This window comes from Chiloscyllium plagiosum, chromosome 3 (assembly GCF_004010195.1).
Source record: "Chiloscyllium plagiosum isolate BGI_BamShark_2017 chromosome 3, ASM401019v2, whole genome shotgun sequence".
Taxonomy (NCBI): Eukaryota; Metazoa; Chordata; class Chondrichthyes; order Orectolobiformes; family Hemiscylliidae; genus Chiloscyllium; species Chiloscyllium plagiosum.
Genome location: NC_057712.1, coordinates 28,999,450 through 29,023,874, shown reverse-complemented (window position 1 = coordinate 29,023,874; position 24,425 = coordinate 28,999,450). Strand labels below are relative to the sequence as shown.

Here is a 24,425-nt window from a genome sequence, read left to right as displayed (position 1 = left end):
TGTGTGTGTGTGTGTTTGTGTATGTTTGTGTATGTGTCTGGGGTTGGGGGGGGTTGTGAGTGTGAGAGAGAGAGTGTGTGTAGTGAGTGAAGGGTGTCTTAAGTCTGTGAGGGGGTGCATGTGGGAGTGTGTGTGTGTGTGTCTGGGGTGGGAAGTTGAGAGTGTCTGTGAGAGAGAGTGTATGTGTGTGTGAATGAGTGTAGAGTGGTCTAAGTCTCTGAGAGGATGCCTGTGGGGGTGTTTGTGGGTGTCTGTGTATATGTGTGTCCATGTGTATAGGAGTATCTGTGTGTGTTTATAGTGCAATGGTGGTCACCTGTAATGTGACATGAACCCAAGGTCCCGGTTGAGGTCCTCCCTATGGATACCGAACTTAGCTATCAGCCACTGCTCGGCTACTTTTCGCTGCTGCCTGTCCTGAAGTCTGCCTTGGAGGATGGTCACCCAAAGGTCCAAGGTCGAATGTGCTGGACCACTGAAGTGTTCCCAAACTGGAAGGGAACACTCCTGTCTGTTGATTGTTGTGCGGTGCCCGTTCATCCATTGTTGTAGCCTTTGCTCGGTTTCCCCAATGTACCATGTCCCAGGGCATCCTTGCCTGTAACGTATAAGATAGACAATGTTGGCTGAGTCACATGAGTACCTGCCATGTAGAAGGTGGGAGGTGTCCCCACGTCTAATGGTGATATCTATGTCCACGCTCTGACACGTCTTGCAGCGCCTACTGTGACAGGGTTGTATGGCGTTGTCCTGAGAGCCGGGCAGCTTGCTACGAGCAATGATCTGTTTGGCGGTTGTTTAAAGGCAAGTAGTGGAGGCGGGGGCAGGTCATGGTGGGGTGCTCATCTTCATTGATAATGTGTTGCAGGTCACGAAGAACATGGCGTAGTTTTCAGCTCATGGGAAATACTGAACAACGAAGGGTACCCTGTTGGTTGCAGCACGATCTGTCTCCTGAGGAGGTCATTACAGTTCCTTGCTGTGGCACGTCTGAACTGGAGGTCGATGAGTTGGGCATTGTGCGCCCGTTCTTGGCAGGGCATCCCTGAGTACTTCCAGTTGTCCATCATGTTCCTCCTCATCTGAGCAGATCCGGTGTACACATAGGGCTTGTCCATAGGGGATGGCTGTTTTAATATGTTTTGGGTGGAAACTGGAGAAGTGTAGCATTGTGAGGTTGTCTGTGGGTTTGCGGTAGACTGTGGTGCTGAGGTGTCCATCCTTGATGGAGACGCATGTGAACAAGAATGAGACAGATAGTCGAAAGTAGTCCATGGTGAGTTTGATGTGGGATGAAACTTGTTGATGTCACTGTGTAGTTTTATCAGAGACTCCTCGCCATGGGTCCAGAGGTAGAAAATGTCATCAATGTACCTGGTGTATTATGTTGGTTGGAGATCCTACACAGAGAAGAAGTCTTGTTCGAACCTGTGCATAAAAATGTTGGCATATTGAGGTGCAAATTTGGTCCCAATGGTTGTTCCATGTGTCTGGATGAAGAACTGGTTGTCAAAGGTGAAGACGTTGTGATCGAAGATAAAGTGGATGAGTTGTAGGATGGTGTTTGGAGATCAGCAATTGTTGGTATTGAGTACTGAGGCTGTTGCCGCGATGCCATCATTGTGGGGGATGCTGGTGTAGAGTGTGGAAACGTCCATTGTGATGAGGAATGTTCCTGGTTCGACTGGTCCATGGGTGCTGAGTTTCTGTAAGAAATCCGTAGTATCGCAACAGAAGCTGGGGATCCCCTGTACAATAGGTTTCAAGGTGCCTTCAACATAGCTGGAGAGATTCTCACACAGGGTCCCATTGCCCGATATGATGGGACGCCCTGGTGTATTGGCTTTGTGTACCTTTGGAAGGCAGTAGAAGTCGCCTACATGAGAAGTACGTGGGATGAGGGTGCGTAGGGAACTCTGAAGGACTGGATCCAAAGTTCTGATCAATGTGTTTAATTCACGGGTGTGTTCCTTGGTCGGATCTGCTGGTAGTTGCCTGTAGTGGTCCTGGTTGTTCAGTTGTCGGTACACTTCCTTGCAGTAATCTGTTCTATTCTGAATGACAGTGGCTCCTCCTTTATCTGCTGGTTTGATGACAATATTGTAATTGGTCTTGAGAGCCTGGATGGCATTGCGTTGTGAACGGGTGATGTTTTGCTCTACCTTGTGGGTATGGCTGATGAATCTGGCACTTGTATATTTATATATTTGAGCATATATGTCAAGCCCAGAGCAGCAGCCCTCAGGTGGGGTCCAAGTTGACACCTTCTTTGGTCGCTTCTCTACAGATCCCTGTGATGACTGTTGCAGTTCATTTGTGGGCTCATTGGGATCACTGCTGGCACCTTGAAAAAAATTCCCGGAGTCTCATTCATCTGATGAACTCCTCAGTGTCTGCTGCAAGAACCAATGGGTCCATTTTGGTGGTGGGGCAGAAGTTGAGACCGCTGCTCAGGATTTCAATCTCTTCCGGTTGAAGGTTGTGGTTCAATAAGATGTTAATAGACTTCCCTGCAGCGATAATGTTGTCTACTGTGGTGCCAGGGTGGGCTTTGCTATTACTGGTGAGAATGCCAAGTTTCTCCAGTTTTTTTGTTCTTGGTTTGCATGTACGTGGTGTAGTTTTGTCGCCTTGTCTGTTTGGCAATGTTGCATAGTTGTACTGCTGTATCCTGAGTGCAGGCTGAGAGTGTGGACTCCATCTGAATTTCAAGGTTGTGGCGCCTGCTGTAGGGTTGGTGCACGAGATGATTAAGGAGTTTACGAGAGGAAAATAGAGAGGGAGAGTTAGAGACGGAGAAATACAAAGTTCCAAGTTCTGATCATCGAGGAGGGATTGGGATCAAGGCTGAGCTAAACTCTGTTTCATGAAAGCTAATGAAAGATTAACAAAAAAGCTTGTGATAGCCTCTGGTAACACACACACTGAGCTGGACATGGCAAAATTCGTATGAAGGTTGTTGATGGAAGTGGTTTTCTTTCAACACTGGTTTTCTGCTTTTCTTGGCCCACGTACTGGATGGGATTTTTGAGAGAGGGGAGGAAGGTAAGATTAAGTGTTTGGCCCTATCCCTCCCCACCCTGCACATATTCGACACTCCCTGTCCCTCACTCACTGCCCTGTCCCTCCATTACACACAATCATCCCATTCAGCCCCTCTTTCAAGGGGCAGCATTTACATATGATGGAGAAAAACCATGTTGTCTTTGTGTTGGAGAAGTCTGCTGTACCTCAACAAGATAATCCCTTCTTTGCTCCTTTAATCAGCTGTACTCTTTCTCTGAATATCATTGTACTATTTATGGGGTTATAAATAAATGCTCAGTACTGCAAAACCTGGTAGGAAGCAGCTAGAAGTGGAAGCTTTTCATCTTGCAATCATCAGAATTATGGTGTAAGAAATAGACTTGAAACAGACGTGGGGCCATACAGTGGCTCAGTGGTTAGCAGCGCCAGTGACCCAGATTCGATTCCAGCCTTGGGTGACTGTGTGGAGTCTGCACATTCTCCCTGTCTGCGTAGGTTTCCTCCAAGGACTCCAGTTTCCTCTCTCAATCTAAAAGATGTGCACGTTAAGTGAATTGGGCATGCTCAATTGCCCATAGTGATCAGGGATGTGTAGCTTAGGTGCATTAGTCAGGGATAAATGTAAAGTAATAGGGTAGGGGAATGGGTCTGGGTGGGTTACTCTTCGTCAGGTTGTGGTGGACCTATTGGGCCGTAGAGATTCTATGATTCTGTGAAATAGCGATACCATTTTGCACAGAGTTAAAACCACATAACACCAGGTTATTGTTCAACTATGGGCTATAATCTGGTGGTTGTGTGATTTTTAAAGTTGTTCTCCAACCCCCCGCATCCCCCCCCAAGTCCAACACTGGCATCTCCACATCGTTTACATAAAGTGAGAAGAGGCTGCGAATTGGGCCATAATTGACAAGGAGATACACCAAGAACCGTTAACTATCAATCTTAATTCTCAGACCAGACCAGTAGATTCTGATTAGTTAGGGTCTTGCCATGCGGATGCAGCACAAGTTAGCTGCATTACTCATTGTTTTTTTTTAAACAATTTCAATGAATATACCCTTTTGTTTTGCTCACATAAGCCAGGGTCCTGTGTTTTAATATGCATAGCTTCAACACATGCAAATCCATCTCATTGCAGGTCCAACTGATGCTCTTAACTTGGTTCTGGTAAAATTCTTAGCATAGACCAATTTATTTATCAAATAATTTCCAATAACAGAATCCCATCTAATTCTGGATATGCTTTTCTGAAGATTGCAAACTCTGACTGATTGATTGACCATGAGTAGCCTGCTACCAGCTGTAAGTGGTTAGTGGGACATGGTGTTTGATACAGTCTGCTAGTCGCTGGATGTCCAGCCTATATACATAGCATCATATCAGCATTGAAACGCATCTTTTTTCACTAAACAGCTGTATCCTGTCAGTGGGGAACACCACTTGTAGATTTACTGTGTAGTAACAGTCACTATCTTGCCAGAGGATTATGAAGTTGCTCTCGCATTGGTGACAGGAGATAAGTTTAACCTGAGGGTCACCATGCCTCAAGTAAGCAACAAGGTTGAGAAGGCAGATCCTTAAAAGTGACCTCGACACATGTGGGAATTGAACCTCCGCTGTTGACATCACCGCATCGCAAACCAGCCATCAAATCAGCTGTGCTAACTGCGGGTGGAATGCAGTAATGTAGGAAGAATGTTGATGGCCTTCTCCACTTTAGCATGTGGTACAATCTTCTCTGATATCTCACACTCACTCTATCTCTGGTACTGCATTCACCTCCCTGTAAGTCTCATGCTGTACCACTTTCATTATTAATTGCAACATCTTCCCTTACTCATTCTCTCACACCCCAACCCCACTCATTCTACAAGCCCTCTTTGCTGTGTAGTCACTCGCTCGGGATGGCTCCACCCAAAGTAACACCTTTATCACTCACTCTAATCTGCTTTTATACCTGCTTCTCTCTCTCAATCCAAGAGCAAAACAGCCCCCAGAAGAGCAGAGAGAGTCAGGGTGATTGGTGGGCTGCCTGATGTTCGGCATGTCTCCCCTCGCAAAGAGAGGATCCTGACTTTTGATAGCCCTGAGCGACCGACTGAACATGTTGATAATCCGGTACTGATATCAGAGGATAGCCTCCACTTACTGTGCCAGAACCCCTTGAGCAAAGGCTGTCCTCCTCGATTTGACTGAGGTATGCTGCCAGCCACGACAAACTGCTTGGTTTTGTGTGCGCCAAATTGTAAGACAATACTGTAGTACTGAGAGTCTGGTATCTCCAGCTGAAATGCAAAGTGCACAACGACAAGCCAATGCATGGCAGAGTTGTTATAAGCATTCAAATATATTCAGAGTGAAGAAGAACTATGATATAAGCAAACAAGCCAAAGATGCAAAAGCAGAAATTGCTGGGAAATCTCCTGTTCAGAACTTCACTGTGCCCTAAGCGTTAACACACGGCTTTCTCTCCATAAATGCTGCCAGACCTGCTGTGTTTTTCCAGCAATTGTTGTTCTTGTTTCTGATTTGTAGCATCCACAGTTTTTTTATTGATTTGGGTTAGAGATGCAGCCTGGTTGGTGTCCCTGATTGCATAGTGTCCTTGCTGCAGCATTGAATTGCAATAAGGTTAGGACCCTGGTAAGTGGAACAGAGATGTGGCATTCATGTTCTTAGATTTTGGTCCATGGCAGATTCTAATGTCATAAGAACTAGGGGCAAGAGTAAGCTATCTGGCTCTTCGAGCCTGCTCCGCCATTCAATAAGATCATCACTGATCTTATTGTGGCCTCACCTCCACTTACGTGCCCTCTCACCATAACCTTTTAATTCCTTTACTATTCAAACAATTATCTATATTTGCTTTAAAAGCCTTCAATGAGGGAGCCTCAACTACTTCACTGGGCAGGGTATTCCATAGATTTACAACCCTCTGGGTGAAGAAATTCAGCCAGAAGTTCTCAATTCAGTCCTAAATATGCTCCCCCAAATTTTGAGGCTATGCCCTCTTCTAGTTTCACCCGCCAGTGAAAATATCCTCTCAGCTCTATTCTTATGTACTCCCTTAATAATTTTGTTTCTATAAGGTCCCCCTTCATTGTTCTAATTTCCAATGAATATAATCCCACTCTACTCAGTCTCTCCTCATAAGCCAACCCCTTCAACTCCAGAATCAACTTACTGAAGCTCGCCTGCACCCCCTCTAGTGCCAGTACATCCTTTCTCAAGTAAAGAAATCAAAACTACATGCGGTACTCCAGGTGTGGCCTCGCCAGTTATGCAGCTGCAACATAACCTCTCTGCTTTTAAACTAATTCCCTTTAGCTATGAAGGACAAAATTCCATTTGCCTTCTTAATTACCTGTTGCCCCTGCAGACCAACCTTCTGTAATTCATGCACAAAGACATCCAGGTTCCTCTGCACATCTGCATGCTGCAATTTTTTGCCATTCAAATAATAGTCCTTTTTACTGTTGTTCTGCCCAAAACACGTGAGATGGATTTGGCTTATGTCCAAGGAGCATACCTTGATATGTTGCTGCTGGAGATTGGTTGCGGCCAGTGGTGACTGAAGCCAGGTACCCATTCTGACTTGCATCTCAATAATTCTCGGTATTGAGCTTGTTTGTTATATTTAATAAGGTAGGAAGCTGACTATTAATGATGCACCTTGTGGCTTCAATAAGGGGTAATGCGCAGTAATCCTCCTTAGTTCGCAACTTGTTGTCCTGTGAAAAATTTGTTTCATTTTCTCTTAAATGCTTTTGATGAGCTGTGTGATACATTCAACATTGAGATGGGTCTTGCTGGATTCCATCACAAATCTTGCCGTAGCCCACGTCATTCAGACCGCTCCATTTAAAGTCGTTTATTGTCATATGTACTTGAGTTACAAAAGAACGAGTTCAGTGAAAACTATACAATGTCACCAAGATGGTGTCATCTTGGGTACAAAGTACCTAAATGCGAGTCTTAGGTGCAAGACGTAGAGAAAATAAACGCAAATGTTACACTGCATTACAGATATACATGTACAAATAAGGGAAGTAAGAAATAAAGCCAAAAAGACAGACATTCCAGTCTTGCTATAAGGGCTTCTAAATGGTCCGCCTGGGCTCCACTAATTCTCAACCAGTGGTCATCTTCGCTCCAAGTCCACTGGCTCTGACATCCCAGCTCTGCTCTTGGCCACTGGATTCTGTGCATTGACTTGGTTGCAGCAATCAGGTACTCTCACAAATTAGCCAAGCTTCATAAAGTCAACATGGAATAAACAAAACCATTTCTGAACTGAACTAAAACTAACATTTTATCAAAAGACACAAACTAATCAAGGTGGAAGAAAATTTCATCTATTTGATTTATAGCAGTAGGTTAAGTTTCACACAGTAAAGATGAAAGACATAGTTTACAATTGGACATTGGAATTAGACACTGGGATATACAGGCCAGCTGTATTGTGGGGAGCTATTTCTGCACAGAGAAAATGTACTTGTGACATGAAGAGCTGGGTGAATATCGCTCTCAGACTCTCAAGGAACAAATAACTTAGTGAGAACATCGGAATGCCATGAACTCAAAGAACAACTCAAACCACTGACGATATAAAACATCACTTAAATAGCTGTAATCTCAGATTAAAACCTTGCCTCCAAGCACATTTTATGGACGTTAAACTGTGTATTCTTTGACCTTCCTTTTTGAACTAGGCTCTATCGCTCTTTAACTTTATATTTATGTGCAAGTATTGTTGACATCTCATCTTTATTACTTTCCTCATTAACAAATTTTAAACCTGATTTTTTTTTTGCACAAGAAAACCTAGCAGTTGGCTCCTTACTAGGCACTGTGAAACTACACCTTTAAATTATGTTGTGCTCAAAGGAAAATAAAACTTAGTTAGTGGTAACGAAGGAGGTTAAAAGAGGGGAGTTGATTCACCCCTCATCACCTGTACTTCTGTGTCACTTTAACAGCTACATGTACAGTCATCCAGAGAGGTCTATATTTGAAAGCCTTCTTTCCCTTTCCCAGAAATTTGTCTGCTCTGTTACTGAATTGTTGTCTCTTTAAAAGTTTCCCACTGTTTTACCTTGGCAAGATCTCTTTTCAACTTACTGAAGTTAATCCTCCTCCAGTCAAATATTTTTAAATTATTGATTATATGAAGGATTGTACCCTTCTCCCATAATCTCAATTTGATTATATAAGGTCAGAAGTAACACAACATCAGGTCAATGTCCAACAGGTTATTTGAAATCACAAGCTTTTGGAGTGCTGCTCCTTTGTCATGTGACTTCTGACCTTGTCCATCCCAGTCCGACACTGTCACCTCCACATTATGATTACATAAGAACTGTTTTACAAATGTTCACCCATTGAAACATACTCCAGTTCATGCCCAAAACTGGATTCAACAGTACTGCCCTTCTCCTTGGGCTGGCAACATACTGACCAAACAATTTTCTGATATGCATTTCATGAATTTCTTCCTCCTGTTGCCAATTGCCATCTATATTTGGATATTCAAAGTCTCCCATTATCAATATCCTGCAGTTCTTGTGCGGGCTACAGTAATCAATGGTTTCTTAATTTCCTTTGAATTTTGTCTTTTTTGGGAAATTATTTAGCAAGATGATATTTTCCAAGCAAAATGGTATTGGCATTTCCTATATACTTATATAGAAATATGTCATCTCAATTCTTAAAGGATAGATCTGCATTCAGATTGCATTTCGTCTTCAGTTTGTTGGCATATATTTTCACTTTTTAAAAATCTTTTCACCTTCATTTTTTGAATAATATCAGGATTATTGGAAGATGATCAGTATTACAAAAAAATTACTGATGCAATATATTTTCTTTCAGAATAAAAGCAAAACACTGTGGATACTTGAGATCTGAAATAAAAATAGTGCTGGAGAAAGCCAGCTATCTCTGGAAGCATCGCTGGAGAGAAAAACAGAGTTGATGTTGAGTCCAGTTCTGAAGAACGCTTATACTGAACTCAAAACATTAACTTTGCTTCTCTCTCCCAGATGCTGCCAGACCTGCTGACTTTCTGCAGAACTTATGTTTTCTATTACTAAGAGAAAACATTTTTCTATCAAGGTTGTTGCCTCAAACGTTATTCATTAGGTTTATTTACTAAATGAAGGAAATAATTTAAATAAAACAAATTGAGTTTGTGACAAGTTCTATGTTCAGTCAAAATACTGATAAAGTATTCCATTAAATCTACTTTTTTATTTTCAGTTGAAATATTCATATTAAGTCAAGGTTACCCACAGTGTGACCAAAATATAATAGCTCCATTAGTTAGGAATGGTTGTAAGAGGATCCAAAAATCTCCCCATGCTCACCAATGTGTGTTGGGAGTAAGGCGGGGGGGTGGATGTGTGCTGTGTGGATGGTGCATCCCAGCCGCCGCAAAGGGTTCCCAGAATTTCAGATTTCAATCTTCACTGTATGTGAAATCCAGAAATCGTTAAAGGCATTGACTATATTGCAGCAATAGTCAGAGTTTTTGGAGCATGAAAGGAGTCTCATTGGCCCATCATGTCCGTGCCAAGGACTGAACTGAAGACTTGTACAGCCCTCCGTCGCCCCACTCTGTGCCAAGTTATTCTAATACAGCTACAACACAGGCCTTTACCCAGCAATGTGAAAAGTTGCCCATCTCTGACCTGTCCACAAAATCAGGACAAATCTACTCGGTTAGTTGTTGCTGTCTCAGCCTACTCTGAGTCATGAGCAAAACACTGAAAGATGTCATCAGTAGTGCTATTAAGTAGTACTTAGTCACTGATAAACCTGCTGAACAATGCTCACATTCAGATCTGCTTGGATTACTCAGTTCCAGACCTTTTAGGCATATCAGGCAGGAATTAGAGGGATATGGGCCATGTGCAGGCTGATAGGATTAGTTTAAAACAGTATTGTGGCTAGTGCTGATATGGGGGGCCTGTTCTGTAATATTCTAAGTTCTTAGTGTAGTCTTGATCCAAACATGGTCAAATTGAGTTAATTTCCATAGGTAAGGTGAGGGTAGTATCCTTAATATCTGGGCAGCAATTGACTATGTCACCAGGAGTTCTAGCAAAATATGAAGTAAGGATCATGAGGAAAACTCTTGATATTCTGGAGTCACATCTATCACAAGAAGGTAGTACTGGTGGAGACTAATCAACAGCTTTATTGTATAGCTGCAGAAATTCCTCAGCATAATGTCTCAGGCCTAAACATTTTCAGTTGCTTTATCAATGGTCTTCTCTCCGTAAGATCAAGTAGCATAAGGTTTGCAACTGATTGTTGATTGCTGCTGTTTCCAGTTTTTTCATGGTGAAACTGACTATGCCTATATGCATTTAGACTGAATAACCCCCAGATTAAGTTAATTAGTGCCAAGTGTTTTTTGTCCTTCACAAGTGTCAGAATATAACTGTCATGTACAATAAAATGTAACCAAATCATTGATATTTGGTTTAAAACTCCCAACATCAGTATCCTTGCAGTTAACATGGATAAATAATTCTCCCGACTATAAGAACAGGATAGACACTGATTATGTCCAGTTGACATAACATCCAGACTTGGAAATATATTGCTGTTTTTTCGCCATTACTGCAACAAGTGTTGGCACTCCTTACCAGATGTAATGTTCGTGTATTTTCCCCACATGGTCTGCAGCATTTCAAGACATTGGCTTGGATTGACCACGCAGAAATATCACTACTTGATGCCCATTTTCCCTGAATGATTTTTTTTTTTAATTCTTCTATTTTAAGCACAGAAAATAAAAGTATGGCTCATAACTATAAACAGAAATTGGTGATATTAATTTAAACATTGTTACGTGCAATAATGTAGAAGGAAAGAAGCACTGGCTAAAATAAATAACAGCAAATACTGGACACACTCAGCAGATCAGGCACCATCTCATGAGAAACAGAGTTAACATTTCAGGCCTGTGATCCTTCATCAGAACTGTGAAAGTACTCTCTTGTATTACATTAAACTGTTTTATCAGCAAATTACAACAAACTCTTTGACCACAATCTGCTGTTCCGGTTCTTGAAAAATCCTTGCTGTAATTGTGTTTATCAGCATGACCAGGAATGAATATAGGCTTTAAGAATTGATTCTGATTTTCTTTATTTTCCTAGCCAAGCAGAACACTAGTCATGACGAGTATGCCTTCAGAGTAAGTACTAAATTTCTTTTTATTTTGATTTTCTCTGAACCTTAATAAAAAGTTCTAACCTTGGAAAGTTGGCAGCTACATGCTGTTGTATGTTCAGAAGGAAGTTAGATTTAACATGTGATAAAGAATGTATTATGTTTGAGTTAAAAATGATGTACAAGGAAACTTGTACTAAATCAGCAGTGAAGTTTTCAGTCTTAGTTCTTCAACAGTGGTTGCTTGTATGAACTCTGTAGAAATTGCTCTCAATAACATTATTTTGTTTCTGGTTTCTTGCATTAAAATAAAGTGTTGCCCATTAAAACCTTTTATATGAGAACAGCAGTAAGCCATTCTTTTTTCATATTTAGGTGCAACTTTAAATTGACAGTTTGTTTTGTTTTCCTCAAGTCTCTTGAGGAGTGATTCCTGGTTCAGTAAGTGAAATCTATCAATAATGTATTTCGTTCACCAAGTGTATAGTTTTGAATTCTAACTTTTTTGAATCTCTGTTGAACTCCTTTTTTCTCATGGCCTTTAGCCTTACATATGGCCTGAAACAATTAAGGTTGTATGAGTAATAGTGATAAAATTATGATGGCTTTCAGACTACAGATTCTCAAGCTTGCATATGGTAGTTTGCAGGTTCTGGGAAATGCAATCAAAAGCAGTAGGTTGTGATCTTTCCTTTTCAGCAATAGAGAAGAATGACTTTGTCACATGATGATGGCTAGTGAGAATCATACAAGAAAAGCAACGTTGTCGACCAATTTTGCGTTTTAATCTACCGTGCCCATTTGTGCAAAGTACCTTCTGTGTCCATTTACCGTTTGCTCCATTCTTGCTGTGGTCCATGAATGTTATGTATTGTATAAGACCAGTTTCAGTTGACTGCATTCTGACATGATGCAAATCCTCATCTATGTGCATTTCTGTTATCTGGCACTGTACTGATATCCTGAGATTCCAGAACAACACCACACAATATTAAATATTCGCTTCTGTCCACAAAATTTATTAGACATCATAATGCTGTTTGACTATTTTGCTTAAAAAGATGATGGTTTCAACAGCTGCATACACTGCTGGTTTTCCCTTCAGCACTCCATTCCAGCATTTGCAGCAAAGAGCTTTTTGGCAAGAAAATTTAAATTGCACTTTGTCCTAATAAAGTGATTAAATTATTTGTTCTAGCTGCCAAACTCAAGATCCTGCTCAGATCTCCAGACCATAATAGTCTTAACATGACCAATTCTCCTACTTTCTGGTATTTAGGTACTTCAGCTGCACTCAGTACACTAAAAACATTTTTCCAGCAGATGACTATCACACTGTAGCTTTCTTGCTATCTCTGATTCGTCTTTTCATTTAATGTGAGTCATAATCTGGACATCATCAACTGGTAAACCTATTTGACTTCCTCTAATTTATGCTGTCTGGAAAAAGATGCATTCCTTCTTGAACTCTACTTTCCCATTCAATTCTTATGTTCAGACAGTCATACCTTGTTAAAGATTCTGATTCTTTCTTTAGACGTCTGCTGCATTTTTCCACAAATTTCTCTGACACTCATTTTTCCTACTGTTTGTTGGCTTTAGGCAATGTCAACTCTTGCATTCTCTTTGACACTCTGCCTATCTACATCTTTTCATTGACTGGTTACCTGCAGTCATTGGATTCTCATCTATTGATTTATGCTTAATTCTATAGCTCTTGGTTATGTAATCTCTGATTTGTCCTGCTTTTACCCATATTTGCATGTGGACTGCAACCAAGCTCACCTTGTTGGTTTGCACCTTGCCCTCTTGCATTCTCTACCAATCCCATACCCTGCTGCCTCCTTGTGCACCCTATTTAATATGTCCACATCAGCTTCCATATCTTTTTCTTCTGTATTCCATTCAAGCTTTCCCTCCTGCTACCAATGTATGACCTTTCTATGTTTTTAATCTGTTTTGTGTCCAACTTAGCAACTCTTAGTTCTAATACCAAGTCTGAGCACCTCATCAATTTATTTTAGCATTGAGACCACTTGGCACCACTTCACATCACTATTCTCACTGCCACTGATCATCTTCAAACCTTCGTGTTTCTGTCACCTTTGAGGTTCTCATTTAATTCAGTTCATTGTCCACATTTATCTCTTTTTTTCTTTTTAAAAATGAAATCATCTTCATGATCTTGTCATTATCATCTGACCAGTTAATGAAGCTTCGGTCCAGTGCTTGTCAGAATTGTCAGAGAACACACTTCAGTCACTGGCCTACACTCTTTCTAAATGGAAATCATTGTCCACTTGTCAAAGAATAGCCAATTTGTCTTGTTCCTTTCAGGTCTAATTTCTCTATCTTGTCCATGATCCCTGAATGTGTAATTTATTTCTTTACTGTGTGCGAATATCTTGCTTCATGCTTCTGGCCGCATCTCATTCATGCAGTTATCATCAGTCATCCCCAAGGAACCTTCCTTGGTCTCCTTTTATTTCTCAGCTACATGTTGTTTTTCATGACATGATCTAGACACACACATGCCAGTTTTCACATGTATGCTGAAAGCACCCCATTCCATCTCTCCATCATTCTCTCAGAACCTCTCTCTCTCCAAATTGTCCGATAGATTGTTCAATATCAAGCATTGAGTGAACAGAAATTTTCTCCAATTAAATAGTAGAAAACATCACAGTCTGTGTTCCCTGGGTACGAACTGCATCCGTCATCCAGGCTGCTGTCTGAGATTAAACCAGACTATTCATAACCATAGTGTTCTCTTTGGCTTTGAAATGAGTTTCAACTATTTATCTGGACCATCAGTATGAGCATTTATTTCCATCTGCAAAATGTTGTGCAACTCTTTCCTCCACTCATCTGCTGAAACCACCAGGCATGATTATTGTAATGCATTCTGGGCAGATCTCCCACATTCTACTCTCTGTAAATTTGTCATCAGCTAAAACTTTGTTGCTGTGTCTTTAATTTCAACAAGTCAGTTCACCCAGTATTGCTGTGCTCACGAACCTATTTTGGTTCCTGGTTAAAATTTTAGAATTCTCATACTTGTTTTCAAATTACTATGATCTCATTCTTCCCCATCTACATAATGTCCTGCAGACTCGCAACATTCTTCTAGTTCTGGCTTTAAGCTGTTTGAACACTCAGCTCTGAAATCCCATTTAAAACCTCCCTCTCTGCTCTTTCAGGTTCTCGTTAAAATTTAATTCTTTGATCAAGCTTTTGGTCATCTTTGTCAATGTCTCATTATGCAGGAAAAGTTAAAGTGCAGTAGAGCAGTCGTGATACAGAACTGCATTGTCAGGGGCACAGATAGGCATTTCTGTGGCTGCAAAAAGGTTTCCAAGTTGGACTGTTGCCTCCCCGGTGCCATGGTTAAGGATGAACAGACCTGGGACATTCTCAAAAGGGAGAATGAGTAGCCAAAGGTCGTAGTACATATTGGTACTAATGACATAGGCAGGAAGAATGATGATGCCCTACAAAGGGAGTTCAGAGATTTAGGTAATATATTGAAAAGCAGGACCGTGAGCATTGTAATCTCAGGATTACTCCCTATGTCATATGCCAGTGTGGTGAGGAATAGAAGGTACTACAGTTAAATACCTGGGGAAAGAGTTGGTGTAGGTGGGAGAGGTTCAGAAATGTGGATCATTGGGATGTCTTCCATTGGGACCTGTACAAGGAGCACCGGTTGCAAACTAGAAGGACATCAGTATCTGGCAGGGAGATTTGCTCATGTCACATGAGAGGGTTTGAAATAGTGTGGTGTGGATGTGGAAACCAGAATAGGAGGTCAGCAAGTGAAATAAAGAGTTAAAGACTAAAGCCAGCAAGGAAGGACAGATGTACTTGTATTTTTTTAAACACAGTCTGACAAGATGAACTTTGTGCTTGGATTGGTACTCTTAACTGTGCTGAAGTAGCTATTACAGCGATTTGGTTGAGAGAAGTATAAGACTGGCCACTTAATGTTCTGGGCATGGGATGTTTCAGGTAAGATAGAGAGGGATGTAAAAGCATTACTCATTATAGTGAATGTCACTGGGGGAGGTCACCTTGCAGGGCTCATTCAGCGAGGCCATGTGGGTAGAGCTCAGGAGCTCAGGAAAAATTTTAAAATGCCAGGGTTGATGTGAGGGTCAGTTCAATTTCTCCTCAGTTGACTGGGATTCACTTAGTGCCTGGAGCTTGAATGGTAGGGGGGAGTCTTGTTGGGTGCATCAGAAGGTTTCTTGAGACAAAATGTAAATAGTCCAACTAACGAAGAGGCCATGCCAAACCTGGTATTGGGGAATAAGCTCAGCCAGGTGATCCAAGTTTCAGTCTGGGTGCATTTCTGGAACATTAAGTTTTAAGCTACTTATGGATTAGGATAATGGTACTCATCGAGTATAAGTACTAAATTAGGGGAAGGCTAACTGCGACAAAATTAGATAGGAACTGGGAAATGTAGGTTGGGGATGGCTGTTTGACGGTAAATCTACATCTGTCATGTGGGAGTCTTTTAAATGTCAGATGATTAGAGTTCAAGAGTAGCATGATTCTGTGAAAATAAAGGATAAGGATGGCAAGATGTTGCAACCTTGGATGACGAGAAATTGTGAGCTTAGTCAAAACGAAAAGGTAGGCATTCATAAGGTTTAGGAAACTGAAGACAAACTGAGCCCTCAGAGAATATAAAGAAAGCAGGAAAGGCTGAGGGCTAAAAAGGGCCATGAAATTTCCTTGGCAAACAGGAATAAGCAAAATCCCAGGGCATTTTATATGTATATAAGGAGTAAGAGGATAGCTGGAGAAAGGTTTGGTCTGCGAAAAGATACAATAGGGAATTTCTGCCTGGAGCCAGAGGAAATACATGCAGTCCTTATCAAATACACTTCAGCAGTATTCACAACTGAGGACAAGGTGACTGGTGAGTCTTGGGAGGGGTATTTTGATATTTTAGGACATGTCAGTATACAGGACATGAGGTGGTGTATGTTTTGAAAAGCATTAGGGTAGACAAGTCTTCAGTACCTTATGGGATATGACCCAGAATACTGAGGGGAGCAAGGGAGAAAATTGCTGGGGCCTTGTACAAAATCTTTGGATCCCCTTTCGTCATAGGAGAGGTCCTATAAGAGTGGACAATAACCAAGATTGTTTCTTTGTTTAAGAAGCACAATAGGGATAATCTTGGACATTACAGGCCATCTAGCCTTACATCAGTGGTAGAGAAAAGGTTGGAGAAAATTCTCAGGGGCAAGATTTGCTCATATTTGGAAAAATATGGATTACTGGTGATAGGCAGTGGGAGAGGTAGTGTCTCACAAGCTTGATTGAGTTTTTTGAGGAAGTGACAAAGATGATTGAGGATAGGGCATCGGATGTTGTCTACATGGACTTTAGCAAGGCATTTGACAAGGTCCCTCATGGTAGGCTGATGTAGAACATGAATTTCATGGAATCTGCAGTGATCCAGTTACATGGATACTGAACAAGCTTGGTCATAGAAGACAATAATGCTGGAAGGTTGTTTTTCTGACTGGAGATCTGGTGAACTAGTGATGTTCCACAGGAATCAATGCTGGGACTCCTGTTATTTGTAATATACATACACAAATTATTTGAAAGAGGATGAAGGTGGTCTGATTAGTAAGTTTGTGGATGACACAAAGATTGGTAGAGCTTCAGATAGTGAGGAGGATTGCCAGAGATTACAGCAAAATATAGATAGGCTGGGTACTTGGGAAGAGAAATGGCAGGTGAAATTTAGTCTGGAGAAATTTGAGGTGAAGTATTTTGGAAGGAGGGAAGTATACAGGAAATAGCAGAACTCTTGGAAGCATTAACATACAGAGGGATCTAGGCTTGCAGGTACACAGTTCCCTGAAAATGGCAACAAAAGTGAATCAGTAATCACAAAGGGGTATGGCGTGTTTGCCTTCATTGGCCAGGTCATAGAATATAAAAATTGGCAAGTCATGTTGCAGCTGCAAAAACTTTAGTTTGGCCACGTTTAGAATAGTACATTCACTTTTGCTCAGTACACTATCGGCAGGATGTGGAGGCTTTGGAGAGAGTACAAAAAACTTTACCACAGCGTTGCTTGGTTTGGAGGGTATTTGCTGTGAGGAGAGATTGAAAAAAAATTATTTATTTTCACTTGAATGTCAGACTTAGGGATGACCTGATAAATTTGCAAATTATTAGAAGCATGGATAGAATGGATATTAGGAGCCTTTTTTTCCCAGGGGAGAAACGTTTAAGGTATACCACAGGTTTAAGTTACAAGGGGAAAGATTTAAAGGAGATGTGTCAGGCAAGTTTTTTATTACAAAGCAGATACATTAGCAATGTTTTAAGAGGCATCTTGACAGATACTTGAAAGATAGGGAGTCGAAGGATATGGACCACTTAGAGGCAAAAGGTTTTTAGTTTAGAAAGGTGTCCTCTGTTGATGCAGGCATGTTGGGCTGAAGGGTCTGTTGCTGAACTGTACTGCTCTTTGTTCCTTGAATATTACTTGCCAGTTGTCAGCCGAAATTTGGGCATTGTTCAGATTTTATTGCATTGAACGTGGACTGGTTCAGTTATCTGAGGAGTCACAAATGGTGCTGAACATTGTGAAGTCATTAGCAAATACCTACATTCTGGCCAACAGTAACCCCTAATTGAAAATCATAAAAATCAAATGATCAAATCAATATTACATTTCTGTTTGTAGAAGTTTGATGTGTGCAGAATTGATTGTCATATTTGCTAGATCAGCAACTAAACTTCAAAAATACCTTTTGCCTGTAATCCACTTTGTGATGTCTGTTGGCATGTCACATAATTTATAAGTGCAATGCTTTTGTTCTGTCACTCATCTATTGTATCCATTTTTAGAAGCAACACTAGCCTTTCAATCATTGAACCTTAGAGCACAGAAAGACTTTTAGCCCATTGAATCAGCCAGCTCTTTGAAAGAGCTTCCCAATTAGTTTCACTCTCCTGCACATTACCCACAGCACTATAAATGTCACTTCTAAAAATCTACATCCAATTCCCTTTTAAAGGTTACTATTGAATCTGTTTCCACCAGATTTTCGCATGTTTCCTGGAACATTTGTCAAATATCTTCAATCTGAACTCTGGTTATTGACCTTCCACTGAATACCTACATCACTCCTCTCCATATTTAAATTTAAGTGCCTCTGTTAAATCTGCCCTTCATTTTACTGGATGTAGAGAACGAAATTCAAACACCTCTTCTTCATTTATGGATTCCTGATGAACTGTAAATTGTTGATATGTAAAACTGCATTCAGAAATGTCACTAGCACAGGCAGTAATTTTGTGTGTCTCTTAAATTATGCATCTTTGACACTTGACCTGTTCAGTACATGAAGAGCAGTGATGGGTTAGGCTCAGCACGTCTATCTTAATTAATGTGGTTACATTGACCATATCTATTGCCTCTACTTAATTATGCATGAAAGGAGAAAAGAGAAACCAGAACGTCCACACTTAAGTAACATTCCGTTCCCAAAGAGGATTGCCGCAGGAGAAGTACTATTGTAATTTGTGCGTCTACGTTCTGGAATAGCATTTCAAATGGTCAATAGCACAAAAGAAGCAATACTTTTGTGTTTGTTGCTTTTGATGTACAAATGCCTGCTAAACTTTGTTCACAGTATCTCACTTCTTGGGCATATGGTTGCCAATTAGCTAGTAAATTTATGGTCATGAAGGGTAAAGGCATTTAAGAAGGCTGCACCTTGTTGCAATGATATATTCTATATTTGACGCAGGTGTTATACTCCTGTCACTGTAAAAAACAAGGTCTATCTATCATGGGACTTGTTATCCATAATACAGCAGAAAGTCATTTAGAACAGTTGAATTTTGGCCTTTGTGTCCAGCATGCACATTTTGGACCACAAGGTAGCGGCAGAATTAAAGTCAAGATTAGAGCAGCGCTGGAAAAGCACAGCAGGTCAGGCAGCATCCGAGGAACAGGAAAATTGACATTTCGGGCAAAAGCCTTTCACCATTCCTGATGAAGGGCTTTTGCCCAAAACGTTGATTTTCCTGCTCCTCGGATGCTGCCTGACCTGCTGTGCTTTTCCAGCACCACTCTAATCTTGACTCTGATCTCCAGCATCTGCAGTCCTCACTTGTGGCAGCATTAGGCCATTTGGCTCAGAGTCTACTCTACTATTTGATCGTGGCTAATACGCTTTTCAATCCTATCCTCTTACCTTCTCCCCATAGCCCTTGTTCCCCTTACCATTCAAAACTTGTCTATCTTCATTTTAAGTGTACTCTGTCTCAAATGACATGGCCTCCACAGCCTTCTATGGCAATGAGTTCCACAGATTCGCCCATCCTCTGGCTTAAGAAATTCTTCATCACCGTTCTAAAGGGTTATCTGTGCACTGTGAAGCTGTGCCCTATGAGTGGAAATATTTCCACGCCCACTGGATCCAGACCTTTCAGTATTCTGTAAATTTCAATGAGATCCCTCTCATCCTTTGAAATTCCATAGAGTATCGACCAAGGGTCCTCGAAGTCTCCTCATATGACAAGCACTTCATTCTCCGAATCATTCTTATGAATCTCCTTTGGAACTCCTCCAAAGCCAGCATATCCTTCTTTAGATATAGGGCTAAAAACTGCTCACAATATTCCAAATGTTTTCTGACCAGAGCCGTATACAGTCTCAGCTCTTGAAATGAATGCTAACATTGCATTTGACTTCCGAACTGTCAACTGAACTTGCATAGTTTAGATTAGAGTGGTGCTGGAAATGCACAGCCAGTCAGACAGCGCGATTTTCCTGCTCCTCGGATGCTGTCTGATCGGCTGTGCTTTTCCAGCACTTGCAGAACTTTGGTCACTGGCTTCCATCCTGAAAAAGGCCCCATTATTCACACATACTGCCTTCTGTCAGTTAGCCGACTTCTATCCATGCCAGTACTTTGCCTCGAACACCATTGGCTTTTATTTAGCAGCCTCCTGTGTGGCACCTGGTCAAAGAACTTCTGGCAATCCAAATAGATCATGTCCACCCGCTCTATGTCTAACTTGCCCCTTACCACCTCAAAGAATTCTAATACATTTTTCAGGCATGACACCCCCCCCCCCCCCCCCCCCCGACACAGCTGTGCTGACTCAGCCCTATTTTACTATGCACTTCCATCAACTCCACAGTCTTATCCTTAATAAAGGATTTGAAAATCTTAACGATTGAGGTCAGGCTAAGTGGCCAGTCATTTCCCATTTTTTTGCCTCCCTGCCTTCTTAAACAGGGGTGTTAGATTAGCCATTTTATAGTTCTCTGGGATCCCCTCTAACTGTAGTGATTCCTGAAAGCCATAGTGATTGCCCCACAATCTCCTCAGCAATCTCCTTCAGAATGCTGGGTGTGGTCCATTTGGTCCAGGTGATTTATCCATTTTCAGACCTTTCAGCTTCCCCAGCACTTTCCCCTTAGTGATGGCCACTACGCTCCCCTCAACGCCCAGATTCTCTTGAGGTTCTGGTATGTGTCTGGTATCTTCCACCATGAAGATTGACGCAAAAAGCACCTTTTCAGTTCCTCCTCCATTTCTTTTTTCTCCATTACCACTTCTCCAACTTCATTCCCCAGCGGTCTGATATCTACTTTTGCCTTCCTCTTGCCATTTATAGATCTAAAAAAACTCTTGCAATCTCTTTGCTATATTGCTAGTTAGCTTATTCTCCTATTTCATCTTCTTCCTGATTATTGTTTTTTTTAGTTGTCTTTTGCTGGTTTTTAAAAGCTTTTCATTCCTCTGGCTTTGTAATAATCTTCACCATATTCCATATTTTTTCCTTTGGTTTTATGCTGTCCTTGACTTCCCTTGTCAGCCATGGTTGCCTAGTCCTCTCGTGTATTTCTCCTCCCTTGGGAGGAATTTCTGTTGTACCTCCTGAATTACTACCATTGTTGCTCCATTATCTTCCCTGTTCAATTCTAGCCAACTTCTCCCTTACATCTTTGTATTTACATTTATTCAATTGTAATAGTCTTCCATCTGATTCTAACTCCTCCTTCTCCAAATCCAGGGTGAATTCTAATATATTATGGTCACTGCACCCTAAGGTCCCTTAAGCTGCCTAATTAAGTTTGCTTCAATACGCATCACCAAATCCAGAATTGCCAGTTCTGTATTTGGCTCCACCACAAAAACTATCTTGTAGTCTTCCCCAAACTCCTTACCTTGTGATTCGCTACCAACCTCATTTTTCCAGTCCACCTGCATGTTGAAGTCTCCCATGATTATTTCTAATAGTGCCTTTCTTACATGTCTCTTTTATGTCCTGATATGTTGTCTGCCCAACTTCCTGACGACTGTTAGAGAGTTTCTGCATAACAGCCGTTCAGGTCTTTTTACTTTAGTGGTCCTCAACTCTAACCACACAGGTTGTATACCTTCTGACTCTATTATCACTTCTTGCTGTTGATTAAACTTCATTTCTTGCTTAGAAAGGTGCTATCTGTAACTTTAGTTATAGAATTCCCTGCTACTACCACATTTCTTTTTGTTATCCCTGCTTGATTGGCCTCCTGTACCATAGTGCAGTGGTCAGTTTTCTTATCTTTTGTGAAAGGTACACCCCTTTTCCTCTCCACACAGCGAGAAAGTACCTCATACCCGTTGAACAAGGTCAAGATCTGAGGCTCCTCCAATGCTAACTTAATTTTCTTCTACTTGCCTCTATTGTCATCACACCTTTCTGACCCTGACCACTGGCAGGGTTTGAATTACTTAACCTACAGGGTGTGACTGCCTCCTGAAGCACATCACCTAGGAAACTTACCCTCTCCCCGATGTGCCACAATGTTTGAAGCTCAGACTCTGAGCCAGAGTTCCATGAGTAATCAACACTTGTGCAGATGTGGTCACTGTGAACCACAATGGAGTCCACCAGCTCTGTCATGTCGATACAATGCATCACGTGGCCTGGTATCTCCAAATCACTAAATAAATTTCTACTTTATGTTTTTAATTTTCTCTCTGGTCTTCAGTTTTTAATCTGTAAAATATTTGTCCAATTTACTTTTAATCTGGAAGAAGTTTAGAATAGGTTAACAAATTTGCAGTTACCAACTAATGAATTTACAGCTTTCTTGTGTTGTCCCTTTTAATTTACCCTACTGTTTCGGATTCTTGAGTCTCCTCCCCTGCTGGCTTCCCTCCCTCTCTCACTCGCTGGGCTTCGAGGCAAGTGTGTAGCCATATGAACCTCAGTCTCAACTTTTATTTCCTGCTCAGTCTCCGTCTCCTAACACACTGGCTCCCCTTTCCCCTTATACCTTAAATTCCCTAAGACCTTACTAAAGAGCAGAAGTACTGAGATGTTTAAAAATTAAAGATGTGTAATTAAAACTTGGGAAGATTTGTATGAACTATGTTTCCTTATCACATTTGGATCCAGTTAGTCCATGTAATCTGTTCATAACATTCCACAGTAATTCTTTGTTAGTATAGTCAATGTAATCTGTTCGTAACATTTTACAACAATTTCTTGATAGTATGTTATTTAAAATGTCTTTTACATGTGTTTTCTTCTCAAACAGGAATCAGATTATTGTAATGCAAGTTGTGAAACACCTCGGTGGCTTTTTATTCTCAGACCAAGTGAATGAAACAACTACTCATGTTGTCGCAGGACACCCACGACGTACATTGAATGTCTTGTTTGGAATTGCCCAGGGATGTTGGATTTTGTCCTTTGACTGGGTATGTTAACCTTATAGAATCGCCCATTCTTCAGTGTATTTTGCCAAAAAAAATTTGAGGAAATGCAAAATAAATTAACAGATTTGCGAAAATTCAAGATAATTGCAGAAAGTTGGGGGTGGGGGGCCAATATGTTGGCATAGATGGAAGATTGACTGGATAACTGAATACAGACTAGACAGGTATGGGTCTTTTTCAGTCAAAATGTAATGAGTTATATGGCACAATGGTTACTGCTCCAATCTGAATTATTTGCCATTTTTATAAATGACTTGGAAGAAGGAATGGAAGGCATTGTTGCCGAATTTGCTGGCGACGCAGATACATAGGAAGCTAAGTTGTGAAGAGGATATAGATAGGCCAATCGAGTGGGCAAACATGGAAAATGTAAAATTATCTATTTTGGCAGGAAGGATTTTAAAAAAGATATTACTGAATAGTGAGTGAATAAAGAGCTCAGAGATGTCCAGAGATTTGGGTGTTTTTGTGTATGAATTATCCAGGTGTAGTGAGAAAGCTAATAGAACATTATCATTTATTATGAGAGGAATTGAATACATAGGTAGAGAGGTCATGCTTCAGTTATATAGGGCATTGTGAGACCACACCTGAGGTACAATGCACAATATCCTTCTTTAAGGGATGATCGAAACATTTGAAGCAGTTTAGAAATGGATTACTGCACTAATAAGTAGAATGAGTGCAACAAAAACAGAAATTACTGGATAAACTCAGCAGGCCTGGCAGCATCTGTGGAGAGAAATCAGAGTTAACGTTTTGGGTCCAGTGAACCACTTTCAGAACAGGTGGGTGAGGTGCTTTACGGAGAAAATTTGGAAAGACTAAGCTTGTAACGACCGGAAATTAGAAGAAGAAGCAGCAAACTTGATTGAAGCATGCAGAAAAATGAGGGGTATTGTCAGGGTAGCTGTGGAAAGGATGTTTCCTCAATGAATCTCAAACTAGCATGACTTTACAAAAATAAGGGACTGTCCATTTAAAACACACAAGGTAAAATCTATTTTTTCACAGAAAGTCGAGTCTTTGGAACTCACTTCTTGAAAAAGCAGTGGAATATTTGAATATTTTTAATTTGGAGGTTGATAGATTCTTGTTAATCAAGGGGATGAAACATTATCGGGGTAGGTGGGAATGTCAGTTTAGGTTCCAATTAGATCTGCCATGATCTTATTAAATGGTGGAGCAGGCTCAAGGGGCCAAATGGCCTACTTCTGCTCTGTATTCGTATGGTAAAAATAATTTATTCTTTGATTTTTAGCACTTCTGTTCAGAGAAATTAAAGGTGGCCAACACTACAGGCTCACATCCCCTGAAAGAGGAAAGGAAAATATATAGCATTACATCCTTTTGAAATTATTATAACTTATGTGAAAGTTGCTGAAGAAACTCAGCAGGTGTGGCTGCAGTTGTGTTTTCTCTCTGCAGATGTGGCTAGACCTTCTG

At 41.0% G+C, this 24,425-nt stretch overlaps 1 protein-coding gene across 3 annotated transcripts in view; it reads left to right on the top strand.

Moving 5' to 3' along the window:
* mcph1 (microcephalin 1) overlaps positions 1-24,425 on the top strand; it is a 323,112-nt gene that overhangs the window by 92,167 nt on the left and 206,520 nt on the right. For all 3 annotated transcript variants that reach the window (XM_043679269.1, XM_043679276.1, XM_043679280.1), the window contains exons 11-12: positions 11,199-11,236; positions 22,799-22,961. In XM_043679269.1, the coding sequence (XP_043535204.1) occupies positions 11,199-11,236; positions 22,799-22,961 (201 nt within the window). The remainder of the gene's footprint in view (positions 1-11,198; positions 11,237-22,798; positions 22,962-24,425) is intronic.